At 43.8% G+C, this 21252-nt stretch overlaps 1 protein-coding gene across 1 annotated transcript in view; it reads right to left on the reverse strand.

The window, feature by feature from the left end:
- LOC126095354 (myrosinase 1-like) overlaps positions 1 to 21252 on the reverse strand; it is an 85874-nt gene that overhangs the window by 20020 nt on the left and 44602 nt on the right. The window contains exons 6-10 of the mRNA XM_049910162.1: positions 18191 to 18285; positions 15627 to 15774; positions 10095 to 10210; positions 2115 to 2249; positions 1912 to 2018 (exon numbers count right to left, since the gene is read on the reverse strand). Of these exons, the coding sequence (XP_049766119.1) occupies positions 1912 to 2018; positions 2115 to 2249; positions 10095 to 10210; positions 15627 to 15774; positions 18191 to 18285 (601 nt within the window). The remainder of the gene's footprint in view (positions 1 to 1911; positions 2019 to 2114; positions 2250 to 10094; positions 10211 to 15626; positions 15775 to 18190; positions 18286 to 21252) is intronic.

Here is a 21252-nt window from a genome sequence, read left to right on the forward strand (position 1 = left end):
CGATCGTCTGTCGAAGGAAGATATTTTACAGTTTTTACTGACTACAGACCACTGACTTGTTCGTTGTAATGCGCAACGAGTCTTGGCTCACCGTGGCAGTGTAATAAAGCGGAATATATTGCCCAATTTAACACCGACGTGCGTCGCGTCTCAGGTAGAAACAGCCTTCTCGCAAACTGATTGTCACAAAATTGCCCCAGCGTAGAGACTGTGCCGTGGGCTGATGTAGCGGCTAAGCAACACAAGGACACAGCACTATACAACTTACTCTAAATTAAATACGCCCCCCCCCCCGCTTCCTGCCCCACCCCCCTCCCCTGGAGCTGCGATGTATTTGTGTTGCACATTGTGGCACGAGTACCTGGTGCGATACGCCCCGGGACAAACAACGCCCATAAATTTTGGCACATAGTTTTCCGAGCATTGCGTAGCCACTCTCATACGGGCATTCGAGCAACAGCAAAGTTAGTGGCGAGCAAGGCGGTGTGGACAGGAATCCAGAGGGACTGCCGAGATTGGGCGCATTCCTGCCTCATTTGCCATTGAATTATTGACAGATAGTAAATTTTTAATGTTAACTGTTTTTGTTCCATGTAATTGTGAAGTCGACTGGTACAGAATTTTTGCCGGCACATGATGAAGCGTCGAGAGCTTGCGACTTCGGAATTTGGCTAAATCTTTTCTAATTCATTTTCAAATAAAATAACTCGCGCAAAGCATTAGCCGAGCAACATTATGAATTGCTAATGTTTCCCAACAGGTAAACATTAAAAGATCAATAAATTAGCATTCAGCAGTAGGTAGTAGGTACGAGGTGTGATTGGAAAGAATGGGCTTGTAATTGTACAATAGACTTACCAACTATTCAAAACAGCTTTTGGAGGAAATTTTATGTGGCAGTCAAATGTTTTTGTCTGGTTCAACAGATTTAAAACTGGCCGTGAATCATTTGAAGATGAACCACAGTCCGGCCGTCCTTCCACCTCAAAAACGAATTAAAATGTTGCGAAAGTTCACGACTTAGCGGACTCTGATCGTAGACTTACAGTTAGGGAGATGGCTTATGAACTTAAGTTTCTATACAGTTCAGTCAATTTTAACTGAAGATCTGAACATGCGTCGAGTGTCTGCAAAATTCATTCCAAAAGTGCTGTCAAGTGACCAGAGACAATACAAACTTGAAGTGTCCCAAGAACTGATTAATCGGACAAAAAATGACCCAGATTTGTTAAATAGGGTAATTGCAGGTGACGAATCGTGGGTATATGATCCTAAAACCATAGTGCAGTCCTCAGCGTGGAAGACTACGTTCATCACGACCGAAAAAAGCACGGCAAAGTCGATTGAAGGTGAAGACAATGTTGGTGAAATTTTTCGATTCTTCCGGTATTGTCCATCATGAATTTACCCCTGGAGGACAGACAATTAACCAGAAATACTACCAATGTGTCCTTGAGCGTTTGCACGAAAAGGTGTGGAAGAAAAGGCCTGTATTGTGGAAAGACAGGTGTTCGGTGCTACTCCATGACAATGCTCTGACCTATCGTGCCTTCTCCATCGTTGAATTTTTGACCAAATTGAAAATTCATGTGCATTCACAACCACCATATTCCCCTGATTTGGCCCCTGCGGACTTCTGCCTGTTTCCTAAACCGAAATTTTCACTGCAGGGGAAGTGATTTGATTCGATTGAGGACATCCAGGCAAATACTGAGAGCGTCCTTAACACACTTTAGTAAAAAAAATTCCAGGCATGTTTCCAAAAGTGGAAACACCGTTGGAGTCGGTGTGTTAGACGGGGACTATTTTGAAGGAGATGCAACACAGTAGCAACAGGCCATGGTAAGTTTACTAGATAAAGTGTATGATGGACAGAGACATTCAGTATATGTAAGTACAAGCATTACTCACGTGAATCCCAAATTCCATTCCAGGTTGTCCATGAGAGACCACGTTGTGTAGCCGATCACTGGAACTTCGTCCGTGTTCACAGCTTCCAGGAGAGCTCCCAAGAAACCCTGTAGAACAAAAGAAAAAGTATTTAAAACTAATATGAGTTTGAGGATGGCGGAACGTAAGTTGGACTACGGATCGGGGCAGTGAGTGTTACATACGATGTAGTAATTGATCCTGTCAGTGTCGTTACGTCCTCCTGAATCCTTCCAACCATTCTCAGTTACAATTATCGGGTACCCAGGGTATTCATTAGCAATCCAGTTCAACAGTCTTCGGAATCCAGAGGGCGATGCCTGAAAGAAAAAGAAAATTTTTTATGTATGATTTCTCCATCCTGTCTTTTTAAGGTTTGTGAGTGACTTATGTGAACATTAGAATCATTCACTTTACTTTCAGCGTAATTCATACGCTCACACTGTGTCCCTAGTTCTTTCTCCATTTTTTGTGCTCTGTGTGTGTGTGTGTGTGTGTGTGTGTGTGTGTGTGTTTGTGTATTCTCCTTCCTTAGCACCTTAGCATTTGTCCTACATGCTGCTGGGGTCCGATGTTTTGGCTCTGTCACCATTTTATCTGATCTTGGGCATCAAGCCATCACCGCCTAGTTCGTCGTACTGGTCTTTTACCACTTATTATCAAACTAAGACCAGTATTCGCAATCATCGATGCCTCCGATGTAAGAACATGACGGCTTTTTCTCATCTTGTCTGCTATTGGTGCTATTCCATGTAACTTAAGAATGTGCTCATTTGTGACATGATCTTGTAGTGTTAATCCAGATACCTGTCTGAGCATCTCTGTTTCCATGACAGCAAATCTTCTTTTGTTGAAAGCCAGCATTCAGCACCACCCAGTGCAGCTGGACAAACTACAGATCGGTGTGCTTTCGACTTGAGCCTGTCTAGAATCTTCCGACCACAGAGTGCTCCAGTCACAGGAAGCCACTTGAGCCACGTGCTGCTCACGCAGGAAGACATATATGCACTGACATGTCGATCAGCTGCAGTTGAAGAGCCTGGTAGTTGTCGGGAGGCCAACACCATTGATTCTGATGGTATCCAGCTCACGATCTGTAGTGAGATACCACGTTTTCTTTATGTTGAGTCGTAGACCTACTACCGCAAGGCCATAGTTCCGGGGTTGGACTTGACACTGCATGTTAGTGGTACCTTCAGAGGCCAGTAGCACGTCATTAGCATACAGTAGCGTGCAGGGTGCGGCCGTCTGCATATCTCTGGTGACTGAACCCATTACTGTGATGAAGAGCAGAGGCGAGAGAGCATATCCCTGATACACTCTTACAGAAACTGGAAAATCGCCCCACAGACCGGCAACTGACTGTGTCCTGCTCTTCGGGTCATAGTAGAGACGACTGACCCATTCTACTAATTCTTCAGGTACTCCATGTTCTCACAAGGCAAGCCGAATAAATTCGTGTGGCTCTCGGTCAAAGGATTTTTCGAGGTCGAGGGAGGCAAGATGTAGGCGCATTGACTTCGCACGGTGTTCTTCAATAACCTGGCGAGCAATATGGATAGCGTCTGTCGCCCCACAGTCCTTCACGAATCCACATGGACTGATAATCTGTCAGATCCTTTTACCGATAATGCGTTCGAAGACCTTCATTGTACGTTATGGACGGTGCATTGGACGACTGTTGCTGCATTCAGCTGGCATACGCTTCTGTTTCCAAACTGGAACTACGGTAGTTAATCTCCAGTGAGCTGGAATCCTTCCCTCTTCAGGGATTTTGTTGAAGAAACCTGTCAGCCATTCAACTGAATCGCAGTGCTTTAACTTCCACAGGTCTGTAGGTAGTCCGTCTGGTCCAGTCACCTTTATTTTTCATTTTATGCAATGCTTCGAAGTTTCATTTTAGGTGACTGGTCTTATGGGCCTTGTACAGGTTTTATTAAGAGCTTTTAGAAACTCCTCATTGCAAATTTTTTCAACGTTTTTTCCGCAATCGTTCTGCTACTGAAACCCTATCGTGAATAAGTGAAAAATATATCAAAATCCGTACATATATAGACATAATGCGTGGCACTTTAATATATGGAGTAAACGGACTACAGATACAAAATTTTAGAGTATATAGAGGACTTAAAGAACAAAACACTTTTTTATATGGCAAACATGTCACACGTGCACCGTTTCTCTGCTAGCGATCCTTAAAGGCTTTGGCGGTAGTGAGACAGCGTTCAAAGTGCCTCGTGATGAGTATTGCTTCAGAGGTGTTACTGAAAACGTCGTCGATTAACGGTACTGCACAGCTGGTGGCGAGAGGTTTTTGTTGTATGAGACTCTGATAGGCCCTCCAGAAGAGCTGGTTGCCGATTTGGCTGAAGATTCAATTGTTATTCGTGAAACAGCTAGTTGTTTTTTGCTCGTTAGACAATCATTAGCAAACAGATGCCAATTACGCATTAGCCCTTTGAGTTCCGCCTGCCATGTGCCCGCTGTTCGCCGAAAGTATCGGCGACCCTTCAGTCATTGAAGCGTCACGGGTTTGCATATGTACAAGGCGTTGCCTCCCCGAACTGCACGAACGACAAGCAGCAGGACAAGCGCCACAAGAGATCCTCCTTGTCGCGTGAACGGAACTGCATCAGCACGAATTCCTCCGCGCCCTGGCTGTATAGAGCGGCGCAAGCCAATAGATCGGCTCACCCCCACCCTGAAATACCTTGGACTAACCCTCGACCGTCACACCTGGGCCACTCACCTCCTGACCATCCAGCGGAAAGCCCATTCCCTCCTCCTGGCCGGACATGCGGACTGCATCCTTCCACCATCCTCCACACCTACAAATCCCTCATCCGTCCTATCCTCTGTTATGCCAGTGTTGCCAGGATCTCTGTCACCCCCCCCCCCCCCCCACACACACACTTTTACAAGGCCCTCCATATTCTCAAACACCATGCACTCCCCCTTGCCTTCCATATCCGCCTTCCTTCCCCCACACGACCTGGACCTCGCTGCTGTGCGCCCTAAAACACTAATCATCATCATCATCACGACTCCTGTATGACCTCATCCCCTTCCCCAATCTCCTCCTTTTCCTCCAACATCTCTGCGGCCTTTACATTATGCACAGGCTTGATCCCCCACCCCCACCCCCTGGTTTTCACCTTCTTCTCCACCCCTGCCCCATTGCCACACCTCTATCGCTGTATCCCTCCCTCTCTCCACCTCCACACCCTCCTTTCCAGCCCCCTCCCGGATGTTGAACTTCGCCATGACATACCAACTGTAACCTGGTCTTCCCCCCCCCCTCCACAGGGCCCCGTTTTTCCTCTCCCCTCCTTCCCTCCCAGCACCCTCTCCTCAGTTGTTTTCCCCTCCCATCCCTTCCCTCCCCAGCCCTCCTTCATCGCGCCCCCCACCTCCTTCCCCTTTCTCTCCCCTTCTCCTCGCCTCCTTTTCCCTTTTCCCTTGTCGCCCCCCCCCACCCCACCCCTGGCAGATCCTCCCAGGTTTTTTATTTGTTATCACTGTGCTGCATTAATGTTGTGTTTCTGTGCCGTTATACAGTGTCATCTAGAGATGTGGTTTTAATTGTGTGTGCGACCTGTTTATCGTCTATGACTGTTCCATGCTATGCTGTCCATCACGTGACTGTTTTCATCGTTCTGTGACTTTTATGCTCCTGCCATACTTTGTCTGGTGCCTTTTAATTTAGTGTGTGTGTTTTTTTGTGTAACATACTTTTTTAGATTTTTCTCTCAGATTTACAAACACCGCTTTGTATACTTTCTCTTCTTCTGTTCCGCCTTTTTTGTTTCTATATTCCGCCATGTTATCTTCTTTATATTGTTTTAAATGTCTTCCTGTCTAGTTATGTCTCTCGGCTGAAGAGCAGCAGTTATGGTGTTGCCAGCCCGCCCCTGATGGGGAATGGAAATGACAATAAAGGAAAAAAATTAAAAAACCAATACATCGGCAGTTCGCTCCACAGGAGCTCTGGGCCGATTTGTGTGACAGCTCTTAGCAGCCCATCAACACAGAGCCAGGTCGGAACCCACCGCACCGGGACCTACGACTTTCCCGTGATACCGCGAGATGTACCTGTTGGCCAACTACGCCCAACGTTCAACGTCCGTCTTTAAGGATTATCAGTGGCGTATTCTTCACGTCCCCACCACGTTCATTCACAGGGTGTGCCAGGCAGATGTCCGTTCATGGCTCAGAAGTTGTATTATTTTTTTTATTGAGAAGGGTTTTCCTTTGTTGCTAAATCTCTCTATTGTGCTCATAATAAATACTTGTTCCTGTTTAGTTGTGTCCTATTATTTCTTGTCGAGCATCTCCTCATGGGAAATATAGCACCATCAGCATTAAAAATATATAATTTTAAAATTTGTCACATAATTAATCTTTATTACCATTGTAAACAGCAAATAAAAGAATGAATTAGCAAAAAGTAAACAATCCATTGTCTTGGAGGTGGCAGCAGTTCGGAATAAAACAATAATTTTTTTCACTTAATTATTCTTTATGATCATAGTAAGCGAGGCATATAAGATTTAACTGGCTAAAGGTAAACAATCAGTTGTTTTAAGTCGATGATTTCGCTTTGGAACCTCTGAGACATACAGTTTTCTACCACTCACCATTTCATGTGATATGTTTGAAAGCAAATTCGCATTTTTCCTACACAAACTCCCACATCTCGAAACCTCCATGAAGTCGTAAACTCTAGAGCTAATTATAGTCCTAAATAACAAGCATAAATGGGCCTAAAATATAATAAATTTTGTACGGCAACTACACACTGTCCAAGTGGTTTCATTTCGATTATACTCATAAAAGGAGTAGTACAAACTGAAATTTATGTTACGATAAATCGGATACTCTTACTTCAACTGTCAATGATCTCAATATGGTCGCTATAAGGAAAACTCCCACAATCACATAGCACGATCTATGCACCGACAGTTGCTTCGAACGCTGCTACAATGCAGTTCCTCAGTGAATCACTAGAGGTCTCTGTCATGCAAAAGCATCGGTGGTTTCATACGAAAGGCATTGGTACTCAAAAAGGTAATAAACTGGCGGTTTCACGCAGAAACCACTGGGGCTCAAAGGGTGAAAGTAAAAGGACGACGTTTCCGTCAACGCCTCTAAAACAATATTCATCACACGGTAGTTTGATCATCTTCTCTGAACATCACTAGCATCAGACTCTTCACAAACCCCTGCGCACTGATGAAGGTTACGCCACACATGAAAGTGTTTTTATCTCCTACAAATGCTCCAAAATTTTTTATACGTCGTTCTTTAAACCCTGTACATATGCGATGTCCCATTTATCTTGACCACCCCAAATAACTTTTCGTTCAGAAGTAAAATGAAAAAATGCATGATACAAGTCTTGTTTAGCTACAGGGGGAGAGTACCCTGCATGATTGCCTTTGTCCGTTGCAAAGATATGGATAGCAGAACGTCTTTTTTTAATAGCATCTTATACTTTTTATTCGGTTACACGCTTCCTGTCTTCAAGGTCTTATTCACGTAAACATGACTTTGTTGCAAACCGTAACACAAAACTAGCGTTGAGTGCCGGTACACGGGGTAACGCCATTCCACTTGCTGCAGGTGACAATGGACAAATGTGAACACAGAGAAAATGCACGCAGATCTTTCGGGCAACTGTATACAGTTGAAGATTAGTGTGACTGCGGTGTACACCAAGGAAGAGAAGGAGAATGCAAGTTATAAGAACAGTAACTTTTCTTACTTAAAATACAGATACGTGTACTACAGTACTGTAGTAATTTTGAACGGCATGTTGCTTACAGTAGAAAAAGTTCTTTGTTAAAAACTGGGTCACCGTTATTTTCCTTTTCTGGTGGCAAAGGAACTCTGAGAGCAATATCGTGACAGGAATGAAATTAATTTAGCCGTAACTGAGGAAACAAAATGATTAACTTACTTTTGCCTGTTGAAAACCTACTGCCACCATGGCTATTACTAACTACATTGTCATTTAAAAAATGTAGTATTTTTTCGTGTACTTCTTGCGCTCATACTAACTTCTTAGGTTTTATATCTACATATTTATGTCTCGTAATACTGCGCTATGAGTATTGTCAAAAGACAAGTTTAGTACGAGGTGCATTCAAGTTCTAAGGCCTCCGATTTTTTTTCTCCAGACTGGAAAGAGATAGAAACACGCACATTGTTCTAAAAAGGAGGCCGCGTTCATTGTCAATACGTCCCAGAGATGGCAGCACCGTACGGTAGATGGAATTCTACCGCCAGAATGAGAACTGTTTTAAATACTTAAAATGGCGACGTTTTCCTTACTTGAACAGCTTGCAATCATTCGTTTTCTGAATTTGCGTGGTGTGAAACCAATTGAAATTCATCGACAGTTGAAGGAGACATGTGGTGATGGAGTTATGGATGTGTCGAAAGTGCGTTCATGGGTGCGACAGTTTAATGAAGGCAGAACATTGTGTGACAACAAACCGAAACAACCTCGGGCTCGCACAAGCCGGTCTGACGACATAATCGAGAAAGTGGTGAGAACTGTTTTGGGGGATCACCGAATGACTGTTGAACAGATCGCCTCAAGAGTTGGCATTTCTGTGGGTTCTGTGCACACAATCCTGCATGACGACCTGAAAATGCGAAAAGTGTCATCCAGGTGGGTGCCATGAATGCTGACGGACGGCCACATGGCTGCCCATGTGGCATGTTGCCAAGCAATGTTGATGCGCAACGTCAGCACGAATGGGACTTTCTTTTCGTCGGTTGTGACAATGGATGAGACGTGGATGCCATTTTTCAATCCAGAAACAAAGCGCCAGTCAGCTCAATGGAAGCACACAGATTCACCGCCACCAAAAAAATTTCGGGTAACCGCCAGTGCTGAAAAAATGATGGTGTCCATGTTCTGGGACAGCGAGGGTGTAATCCTTACCCATTGCGTTCCAAAGGGCACTACGGTAACAGGTGCATCCTACGAAAATGTTTTGAAGAACAAATTCCTTCCTGCACTGCAACAAAAACGTCCGGGAAGGGCTGCGCATGTGCTGTTTCACCAAGAGAACGCACCCGCACATCGAGCTAACGTTACACAACAGTTTCTTCGTGATAACAACTTTGAAGTGATTCCTCATGCTCCCTACTCACCTGACCTCGCTCCTAGTGACTTTTGGCTTTTTCCAACAATGAAAGACACTCTTCGTTGCCGCACATTCACCAGCCGTGCTGCTATTGCCTCAGCGATTTTCCAGTGGTCAAAACAGACTCCTAAAGAAGTCTTCGCCGCTGCCATGGAATCATTGCGTCAGCATTGTGAAAAATGTGTACGTCTGCAGGGCGATTACGTCGAGAAGTAATGCCAGTTTCATCGATTTCGGGTGAGTAGTTAACTAGAAAAAAAAAATCGGAGGCCTGAGAACTTGAATGCGCCTCGTAAAAGTGTTAAATTTTACTGTATCTCTGTTAAATTCCGCCACAGAAAAACAGTCACTAAAAACAGTTTTAAATTCGAAGTGATGCTAGAATACACGTGTAAATAATATTCCTTCCAGTTAAGCGCACTCTCCAACACAATTGGATGAAGTTGTTGGGGGAGAGTTGCTTGACGTTACCGCCGCAGTCGACAGCGAACGTTAGAGGGGGTGCATCCGTCGCTGGTTTACTGTCTTGTCGTCGTTGTCCTCTTTCCTGAGATTTTGCCAGCTTCTACGTGTAGTTGGTGTTCTCTGTGGTAATGGAGGGCGTGGAAGCCACATTTGTATGCAGTGGGTGCGTCCCCCGCCGCGCACCATGTCCCAGGGGCTTCCAGCTGCGTTCTGGGCGGAGCAGCTTCCCCGCATTCACCCTTTTGTCCGGCTCACGCCTCTTCTTGCTTCTGTCTCTTGATCTTCTTGATTCTTGGATACAGTCGCGTTCATTGGGATTAGTCTTTTACGTTCTTCCTCTTTGGGTACTATTCCGTGCTTGATGCACAATGGATTGAGGGATCTATGACCACGTAATTTGATCCCTTCAACCCATCAATCCACCCATCCTAAGACATCTGCTCATTTTTTTCTGATTGTGTGTTACATTTGACGAAATATTTTGATTTAGTGTTGTCGACTATCTGACTGTTGTCACAGGCTCCGGCGACTGCAGCAGCTCACCTCGTTTCGAGAACTGACGACGCCGGAGTCGCGGCTTTTAGACGGCGATATGCCACTCACACCTGACGTCACGAACTCCGTGCTGTAGTGGTTTAGCCCGATAAAGTCTGCCGACCCTGCAACATAGTTATTCGTCGGAGATCTTTCAAATACATTCACACAACTTCGTAATGTAACATGAAGAGATAAAAACAAAGTACAGAATTAGTTCATGGTAGCAGATATGTAACTATCATTGATCTAAACTACTATTATTATAGCTAAAAATGATAGCTAACAGATATTACTACTATGATTGATAGTCTGGACAGAATAATAAATTTATACTACGCCAGCTACTACGGTTGTATGCGGAGCTGGACGAGATTGTTAGTTTCGTAACTATTTTCTTGCACATGAATCCGATGCACAGCAGTGACAGCTACCCGACAGAAAAATTTAAACATGATAAGGACTTTACGTTCTAGAAAAGTGAGAATTCTTGAGTAGTGAGAGAGGATATATCCAAAAAGAAGGTATTAATAAATCAAACGTGTATGAGAGTTTTTTAATAACAGTGTAGTGTAAGAATACCGCGAACAGCGTAACTCGGGTAGAAAAAAGTAAATTGCCATCCGGTTGACATAAGTGTAGTCGTTTCAATGCTATTACACAGAACACTGAGAGGCTACTAGAAACTTTCATGGCGCTATCGCCCACTTGCAAATGACTTTGGTTGATGTGGTAAAGTATTTTCGGAAAAAGGAGGATAAAATTGAGTTTCATCTTATCGAAGTAGCAGGTTTGTTATTCTGAGGCTGCTGCAGAAACCACGTTTGTGTCTTTCTGAGCAGATGTGCAAATACGTGAAAGGCAATGAAAGAGCCGTTGTCTTAAAAATGCTTTCAATAAAATTCTTTCCTTTCTTTTTTTATATAACGATTTCTGCCATTTTTCGTTGTATTTAAATTCCTTTTTTATCGTGATTGTTATACCTGAAATATACACCTGCAAAACACAGTACGAAGAATTTTAGATGTTCGCTGAACGTTATATATCGTTATCTGCGCACAGCAGTACGCGATAACTATTCACCGTATCATGCGCATGGCACCTGAGATCGTACAATGTAATAAGTAATTTTGGAAGTAAAAGGCCCTAACAAACGTACAGAAAGGCTCAAAGTAATTTTTAGAACATGTAATTGTCAATAAAACTGCTTTATTATTACATACTGAAAAAGTATTATCTACAGTACTCGTATTGACAGCAGTATGACAGTTGAAAATGATTCTTCTATAAAGGCGAAAATCATTCTGCGGATGAGCTTTTCACTTTGTAATGCTGCTGTTAACACAAAAAGAACGAAAAGTAACAACAGGGAAAAAGGTGGTTGACCAAGTTGAGCATGAGGTGAAATTCACGAGTCAGGAAACCCAAAACACAGCAGCTGGGACATATTCTGTGTGTCGACAGCTGACGGAATGAAATTGAAAATTACGCTGACCGACTGCGTCATATTCAATTGCTAGTACAGTAGTATTTAACGTAGCTATCTCTACTTACAACTACAGCTTGATAATTCTCATATGAATATTTGGTAGTCTAGAGGAGTAGTTAGTACGAAATCATCAATAACAAAATAGGAACAATTTGCGCCGGCCGCGGTGGTCTAGCGGTTCTAGGCGCTCAGTCCGGAGCCGCGCGACTGCTGCGGTCGCAGGTTCGAATCCTGCCTCGGGCATGGATGTGTGTGATGTCCTTAGGTTAGTTAGGTTTAAGTAGTTCTAAGTTCTAGGGGACTGATGACCATAGATGTTAAGTCCCATAGTGTTCAGAGCCATTTTTTTTGAACAATTTGCGTGTAACTGCATAGAATCTCAGCCCAGCGCCAACATGGCGACCCAGATTCCTCTGGGGAACAATCAGTGTCACCAGATGTGTAACACTATCTTTTGTGGATACTCACTAGCCTGGTCTAGGGAAGATCCCTTTTCTCAAGGATTAGTGATTATTTTAACTTCAGAAAAAGAAAGTGATGGCAACATAATTACATTGTTACCAGTAATGTAACTGAATAGAAACACTCGCTATTGTTCACTAGCCAGTGGATGAAGTGCAGGCAAAAGCAGAGATGTGACCGTTCACTGACTTGCGCTTATTTGAATCAGATGATGCAGTAGCCAAAACAGGGGCAGAAACAGAATTTTTCTCTGCAGGGGGATCGGGGGCACATGGATTAGAAGCGTGAAGAAGTCCTTAAAGGGTTCGTGAGTCTAATTTTAAAATAAAGACACACACACACACACAGAGAGAGAGAGAGAGAGAGAGAGAGAGATACTAAAGTTAAAAATATGATTTTACCGCAGTCATAATTTTATCACATTATTATTACATATGATGCAAAGAAAGTTTCCTACAGAAGATACCCTTCATCAGCGTTCTTCATTGATGCAATACCTTGATGGAAATGCATCACTGCCAGTCCGTTTCAACGATCTTCTATCATCTTGCTGAGAAGATATCACTTCACACGGCATAAGAAAGATCTCTCCATAGTGTAGGTTGTTACAGGAAATATGAAGAACAACTGACTCAGGATCTGATATTTGGCAGCACCGTTGCGCTTTTATAGGCCTCTACTGGGAAACTTTTCCATGTTTTCGTCCATTTGTTGCCAAATTTGTAGCACTCCCTTCCATGCTAAGGAACAAGGGAGAATTTCTTTGTATGGTTCAGCACTTTGGAAAACAAGTGCTATATCTTTATCACTGAAGTTTTGCTACAGATGTTCGATTCTTTGCAGCTGAGTCGTAGGGAGTCTTATTGACATTTCATTTAACAAATGATCGAGAAAAAGTGTGAACACTAACATATTCTTTTCTACAGACTGTGTCAGAAAATTCGGTCTGTTGGTGTGTTTAAAGCGTAGGTGAACTGCCACGTAAACAGAGTGCCACGTGTAAGCTTTTACGAAAGTTCTCCATCGGTTAGTAAAAGCGTCTGTTTACTTATATATTCAGTTAGCTTTTACTCCCGGATTCGTCCGCGTAGCGGTAGTATTGTTATGGTGAGGCAATATCGCAGAAGCACAGATCGCAATGTGCCCCGTCCCATCCGTTGCCCCAACGAACTAAGTCAGATGCTATAAGTGTTTATATGTCAATGGCATCAGAATACCGGCACGAATGCGTCGATTTCAATGCAGATGTTTTATTTACTTGAAGCCTAGTTTAATCACAATAGTCGTGACATCTATTTGATGAAAGTTTGTTCAGCCGTTTGAAGGTAATCTGCTATATGAAGAGTTTGTCTACACCAGCGCGCCGCCTAATCAATATGTAGTTCAAACCTAATTTGATGCCATACTACAATATAGATCTCAAAAATCTCCACAAAAATTCGCCAAGAACACATTTTTATCTTCTACGATTCACCCACAATCACCATTATTGTGATGTCTTTCGGAATCGCTGCGCCAAGTGCAATCAAAGGACAAAAATTGTTATGCCTGAACCGTAAACGCTAAACATATGCTCTCGCGGACTTTGGAGTAGGTCTTCTACAATTTCATACTTTCCAGTCTGACGTAGCTCTTATTACCTGCGCAATGCCTTGATTTACTATGATCGACTCTCATCACCTCTGTCCACCGATTTTCTTTTTTTTAGGTAGCCTATGTTCTATCTCGTGATTCAAGCTATCTCTATACCACATCAAATTCGATTCAGTGTTCTGCCGTTAAAATGCGACAGACAGACTTTCACATTTATAATATAGGTGCCTTATGGATTACTCACTGTGTCCTTCAGCAAGAAGCGAAGTGCTATGTCATGACTGAAATACGCTGATTCCCAATAAAAACGCCAAGCAGGACACGAGGTACTATTCACCAACAAGAGGACTTTGGCTAAATGTCAAGATGGGTAGATCACATAACTAATTCAATAGAATTAGGAGGAGTTTGTGGCACAACTTGATATGAAGAAGGGACCGGTTGGTAGGACATGTTCCGAGGCATCAAGGGATCACAAATTTAGCATTGGAGGGCAGCGTGGAGGGTAAAAATCGTAGAGGGAGACTAAGAGATGAATACACTAAGCAGATTAAGAAGGATGTAGGTTGCAGTAAGTACTGGGAGATGAAGAAGCTTGCAAAGGATAGAGTAGCATGGAGAGCTGCATCAAACCAGTATCAAGACTGAACAACAACAACAACAAATACCAGGCTTTCTTCACCTTTTAAACTCAAAATTACGTGCTGCTCATAAGTAAAAATTGCTATCAAAGAACCCTCCCCCCCCCCCCCCCGCCTCTCTCTCTCTCTCTCTCTCTGTGTGTGTTCCCTCCCCCCTCTCTCTCGAACTATCTAGGTGGGGAGGGAGGAGGGAGCACATGCCCTCCTCCCCCGTCCTAAACTCACCCTTGACTCAAAACACCACTTTTAAAACTGTGGTAAGTGGTCCTCACTCACCTTCGTATCGGACACTGTCCAGTGACACATGCGTATGTTTCGTGGTGCCATGACCCAACCGAATGCAGTGTTTGTGGGGTCACACTCACAGGTCATCTTGTTTTAACGTCGTGTGTTCTGTATGCTGATCGGAGGGAAGCTTTTGGTCTCCCGTGGGGATGCCGAGGCAATAACAAGAAAACTGTTGATATTTTTTGTGTCGTTTGGACTCCTATTCAGCTGTGCGGCTGGTCCCGGCGGAGGTTCGAGTCCTCCATCGTGCATGGGTGTGTGCGTTTGTCCTTAGGATAATGTAGGTTAAGTAGTGTGTAAGCTTAGGGACTGATGACCTTAGCAGTTAAGTCCCATAAGATTTCACACACATTTGAACATTTGAACTCTATTCAGTTTAACTGGAAGAAGATTTTGTTGTGTTTGTGGCTGGCTGGTTCATCCTATTAGTTCCGCGGCCAGGCAGCCATATTTATGCAATCCCCTGTTTTATTGATACTACTTAATTAAGACGACGGCGTAAAGAGATGAACTGCAGATTACATATGAATTTATTACTGTGGTTGCAGTTATGTAGCCTTTGCTTTTCATTTTAAACATACATTTGTACCACTATTTTGAAAAAGGGCACTGATGACCACGCTGTTTGGCGCGCAACAACTTTAAATCCACTCACCCACCCATGCACCCATCCACTGAACCTGCCCTGTTGAATTGAAATGTCCCACAAACGTAAAATAGTGAGAGTACTTCATGTTTGCCAGTTACTGGGGACGCTTGTGTGAAACATTGTGGATTATACGAAGTGCAGGGCACTGTAGAAAGCCGGATCCGTCAGCAACCCAAGAATATCTGCACTGAAGCCACCCACCCCCTTCCTACACGCCGAAATCGGTGGGTTAGTGTCAATGACAGTTATGTATAGTTGTACCGCTCCACATGAACTGTAATTCTAATATTCTTATAAAAATTTTTTTACTCGTAACTGTAGTCTCCTTTTAATTTGGACACACTTTATATTTTGTGCATCCCGTAACAGTGCTCAGCCCGCCTATAGTCGCTGGTGATGTCTATCGCTAATCCACTCACCCCTGATGTACTGGACCTCTTCCTGTGTGAAGGTCGGCAGCCTGGACCGCGGTCTCCCCTCTGCTGCGCTGTTGGCGTCCACCCTCTGCCTCACCACAGCCGGGTAGTCTCCTTCTGCACTGAAGATAGGTTGAGCGAAGATGCCCACCTGCGATGAACAGACCAGTATCTTTCTCTGTCAAGCACTGTGTACAGGGAGTGCAGATATTTCTGTTGGTGACTGAGGACGGTGTACTGAACAACATTAGATCAGTACTTCATTTGCAGACTAGTGATTATAACTATTACAAGTCGTATGCTTTAGGTTGGGTAGTACTCATGGCAAAAGCTAGCCATTAAAGTTTATTTTGGACGCGCGGGGTAGCCGGCCGGTCTAGGAGCCTTGTTACGGTTCGCGCGGCTGCCCCTGTCGGAGGTTCGAGTCCTCCCTCGGGCATGGGTGTGTGTGTTGTCCTTACCGTAAGTTAGTTTAGTTATTTAAGTAGTGTGTAAGCCTAGGGACCGATGACCTTAGCAGCTTGGACCCATAGGAACTTACCACAAATTTTTTTCCAGAAGTTTATTTTACCCCGGGCGGCGGTCAGGTAAGGAAGTCTGAATGCGTGGAGGCAAAAGGATAGTCCATACTGACAGACGTTGTTCACTTCGCAGTGCAGTTACGGCCTTACAGAACACTTCAGGTCGTGTGTAAGCGCCGAACCACTAAACTTGTAAGAAATCCAAATTTGTTTGCGGGCCACCCTCAGCAGCAAGCAAAGAAATATTTGTTTTGTAAATAAAACCGCCTTTTCCTGCTGCCATTTAATTTATTTACCCCAGACACGTTTCGCCTTTTTCTTGTTCTAAGGCGTCATCAGTGGGATCTATAACGATACGGTTTTGTTAGTTTTAGATTATTAAACAGTTCATGGCCCGAGTTTTCATGTAAAGAAGTAATTACTTACGGTTTCCTGACCTGCGTTTCTTCTCATCTGGTCTGGAGGTAGCACTACCACTTTATTACTGACATAAAAGCACAACTTTGCGTTTTGACCTTCTTCACACTGTTCCCCATATTTCTCCTTCTTTTTTGTGGTTACTGTTGTTCTTCTGCCATTCTGTTCTTTTGCCACCCTGTTCACCATGTTTCTCCTTTTTTGGTTACTATAGTTCTTTTGCCACTCTATGTAACTATTTCGTTGCACACTGCTTTTCACAACGTAAATATTGCGACTCCATAACTTGTTTCCTCCTCTTTGGCATGTTTACCTACTTGTTACCAACCTAACGAAGTGTATGTTCAAGACCAATTTTTTCTTGGGGTTGGGGGAGGTTGGTGTTTTGAATTGTATGGTGCTTTACTAGTCGTTAGAGAGTGGTTGAAAGCTTTGGTGACAGCTGATTCGACTTTTCGTTTCAGTATTCTGTGGAGGGGTTAATGGATTGTATTTATTTTCACATCGTCTAAGAATCAACAATAAAAACACCTCCTAACCCTGCAAGAAAATTACCATATACAGAAAACCAAAGCAGAGAGGCACACGCTGTTGAATGGTCAAGTACACATGCTAAGCAATTCATTATTTACACTAACAGATAAAATAATAGAATAAGGCTCCCAAAGAGGATTAATATAATAACACTATCCAATATAATAATCATACCGCCCAACAACTTCTCAATGAACCCCTCCACAGAGTATTGAAACGAAAAGTCAAATCAGCTGTCACCAAAGCTTTCAACCACTCTCTAACAACTAGTACAACACCATACAATTCAAAACACCAACCTCCCACCCCCCCCCCCCAAAAAAAATTAGTCTTGAAAATATGCTTCGTTGGGTTGGCAACAAGTAGGTAAATATGCCAAAGAGGAGGAAACACATGATGGAGTTGCAATATTTACGTCGTGAACAGCAGTGTCTGACGAAATAGTTATATCGAGTAGCCCAAGAACAATAGTAACCACAAAAAATATGGAGAAACATGGTCTACAGTGTGAAGAAGGTCAGAACTTAAAGTTGTGCTTGTATGTCAGTAATAAAGTGGTAGTGCGACCTCGAGACCAGATGAGAAGAAACGCAGATCAGCAAATCGTAAGTAATTACTTTTTATCATATTAACAGAATCTTCCGTCGGTTCTTGGTAGAACAACATTATAATAATAAATGAAAAGCACCAGTTTGCTTTTGTTCTACAATATTGTAAAACAAAAGCAAACTGGTGCTTTTCATTTATTATTAATTACTTTCTACATAAAAAATCGCGCCGTGAACTGTTTAATAATCTAAAACTAACAAAACTGTATCGTTATAGATCCCACTGATTATGCCTTAGAATAATAAAAAGGCGAAACGCGTGTGGGATAAATAAATTAAGTGACAGCAGGACAAGGCGGGTTTATTTACAGGTATTTCTACAGTCAACTTTCAAACTGTATAGTTCTAGGTTCAAAATACAACAATTTCTTAGAATTGAACAAGTCAAGACCAACATGGATAAATCTCCTTGTGACAGTAGACGTAATTACAACTTCAGCAGCGGGATGAACAGGCTATCTAGCCCATCTCAGAGCTCAGTACTCACCTGGAACTGGCGGCCTCTCTCGCTAGCTTCTGCATCCTCTGTCGAATTAGAAGCTGGCTCAGGACCTCCCATATTAAGGGTGATTCCTACACTACCTGTAAACCATTCGTAAACACATGTCTTATTTGTTGTTTAGATCATGTCACATACAGTTATTGAAACGTAAGACGTCTAACAAAGTGAGGTAACAGAGGTGCTGAGTGAATAGCGACAACATTCTGAATTCAACTCAAAAAGCATGTTATAAAAAATATACTGCACAATGCAGTTGTCCCGAAGCATATTGTAGGTTACTAAATTTGAAACTTCTAGCACGAAAACTAAGTAGTGTTATATCACCCGACAAAGTGAACTCATTACTGTTCACACACTTCAAGCTGACAATCGGCGCTGTGATTGATGGAAGCTATCGCAAATGGGAAATGTCTTAACGGTCGCTACCACCAGCCATCGCGTCGAGTGTCAACTTGGGGTGTGCGAAGAAAACCTGGCACGCCGGCGAAACAGCGATGGCAAGAGTTAATCGCACACACTGCACTCATCTTGCATGCCGACTGCTGTCAAAGGTTACACGTCTGTATCACCCACTGAATGAAGTGTCCATTTAGATTAACAGAAACAGTACTGGCAGTTGTAGTGTCAGAAATTTTACAATATATTATTAAATTGGATGTGAGTGTGGCATTTACATATTAAATCAAAGAGATCACAATTGAAAGCTCCTGGCAGATTAAAACTGTGTGCCGGACTGAGTCTCGACCTTTATCGATCGCGGCCAAGAGCTCTACCAACTGAGGAACCCAAGCACGACTCACGACATTTCCTCACAGTTTCAATTCCGCCAGTGCCTCGTCTCCTACCTTCCAAACTTCACGTCCGCAGCTCGTGGTCGTGCGGTAGCGTTCTCGCTTCCCGTGCCCGGGTTCCCGGGTTCGATTCCCGGCGGGGTCAGGGATTTTCTCTGCCTCGTGATGACTGGGTGTTGTGTGTTATCCTTAGGTTAGTTAGGTTTAAGTAGTTCTAAGTTATAGGGGACTGATGGCCATAGATGTTAAGTCCCATAGTGCCCAGAGCCATTTGAACCATTTTTCCAAACTTCACAGAAGCTCTCCTCTCATTCTGAGACCACAATTTCTTAAGCTGAGTGCGGCATTGCAAATTATATGAAAGGATTAGTAGCGAGTGACCTTGATTACATAACGCGCTGATAACGGACTTAGACGCTGCAGGCACCAGCCGGAGGGAGTAATCCTGTTCTCGCGCTTTAGTAGCACTAGTAGAGCGCATACCCTGGTGCGACGGCCTGGCGCCGAGCCAAGTCGGGCGAGTTGCGTCACCGACTCGCTAGGCGCTCAGCGGGCAGTGCGGCACTATGTTGCAAGAGCGTAAAGAGATTAACCAGGAACATTCATTTTTATCATAAAGTGCCTATGGACCACGGTTATTCAAATGCAATTCAAAACTTACTTTTACTTCTGAGAAAGAAAATCCACTGCTTAGCAGATTTAAAGGATTACTTTTTCAAAACAACTTAATTTTCTCCCATTGCGACGCATAAGTTTGGAATTTGGCTGAAGGGTGCCTACAAACTTCGTCTGTAGTGGTGAAAAAATATGGATCCCTGCGATATCACACTCGGGCTCAGTGAAGCTTCAAACAGTATGGTGTAGACACATGCGGAAAAAAGGTCACAGCTCGGAAGTTCATGTGAGTTGTAAGATGGCATACTGATGTTACACTGGCACCAAATTTCACCAAAATTCTGCTTAACGCTATCGTGGAAGTGTCACACGATTGGACGGTCGCCACAGCCCCTCTTAGCCACGTTTCACCCCATTTTTTTTGACGTCTCTGCGATGGAGGTCAGAACCACGACACCCAGCATTGAAATCACGCTGCTTTTTAATGAGTAACAGAGGAAAGCGTTTCGGAAGCACCGTCACACAGAATCGACACGAATGGGTCTCAGGGAATGGCATAAAGGCCGTCAGTGAAACCACCTCATTCCCTGGGGCTTTGATTCTCACACATTCCGTGGTTGAAAACGACAGCTCGCAGTGCGATGAGCAACGTTTGACGCTGCCGACAGCCCAGGACGTTTCAACCCATCGGTAAGGACGTTTTGAATCTCCATCCTCTTTGAAAGCTATTGCAACGCGACCGCTATTTACAGCTTGGAACCATTGGGACCTTTCAAAAATACTCAACGAAATTTGAGGATGTTCTGGAACAGGAAAGCGTACTTTTGCTTTTTCAGCCCTCCCATGGCGTGATCACGTGGGAGTGCAACATTAACACGTGCGTGAATAAAACAGCAAAGGGTAACTCAAAGATCCTGCAGTTCGGCGACATCCTCGGTGCCACAGACGCACATTAGTTGAGCACGTTAGAAATTTACCTCCAGATATTTCGACACGAAATCAACCTAGCGTCTGCTCTAGCGTCTGAAGATTAGGCAACCGCTTCGACACTCCTTGGCTGCGGTTGCCTTCTTTCAGGCGCTAGAGCAGCAGCCTTGATGTCGAAGCTTCTGAAGGTACATTTCTGGTGCGCTCCGCAAAGGCGCGTGGGTAGCACAGAGAAATGTCGGGTCTTGGAGGGACCCTTTGCCGTTTTATTCACGCATATTTTAATGTTACACTCCCGGTCGATCACGCTACAGGAGAGAGGAAAACAGGAGGGCTGAAAAAGCACAAGTACCCTTTCCTGCTTCGGATCGCGTTCGGATTTCACTGAATGGTATTGAACGGTCTCTAGTCGTTCCAACCTGAACAAGAGAGCAAAAACAGCGATGTGTCTGAAATGTTTTTCTCGGCCATCCATGAGAACACTGCGTGATTTCAACGCCGGGTGTCGCGGTTGTGATCTCCATCGCATAGACGTCAAGAGAAGGGGTGAAGTGTGGGTAAGGGGGATTGTGACGACCTCCTCACCGTGTGACGCGTCGACGGTGGCGTTGGACAGAATTGCGGTGATGTATGGTGCCAGTGTGACATCATTAACCCATCTTACAGCTCACACAATCTTTGGAGCTGAGGCCTTTTTTTCGCAATTTAGCCACA

The sequence above is a fragment of the Schistocerca cancellata genome, chromosome 8, assembly GCF_023864275.1.
Source record: "Schistocerca cancellata isolate TAMUIC-IGC-003103 chromosome 8, iqSchCanc2.1, whole genome shotgun sequence".
Taxonomy (NCBI): domain Eukaryota; kingdom Metazoa; phylum Arthropoda; class Insecta; order Orthoptera; family Acrididae; genus Schistocerca; species Schistocerca cancellata.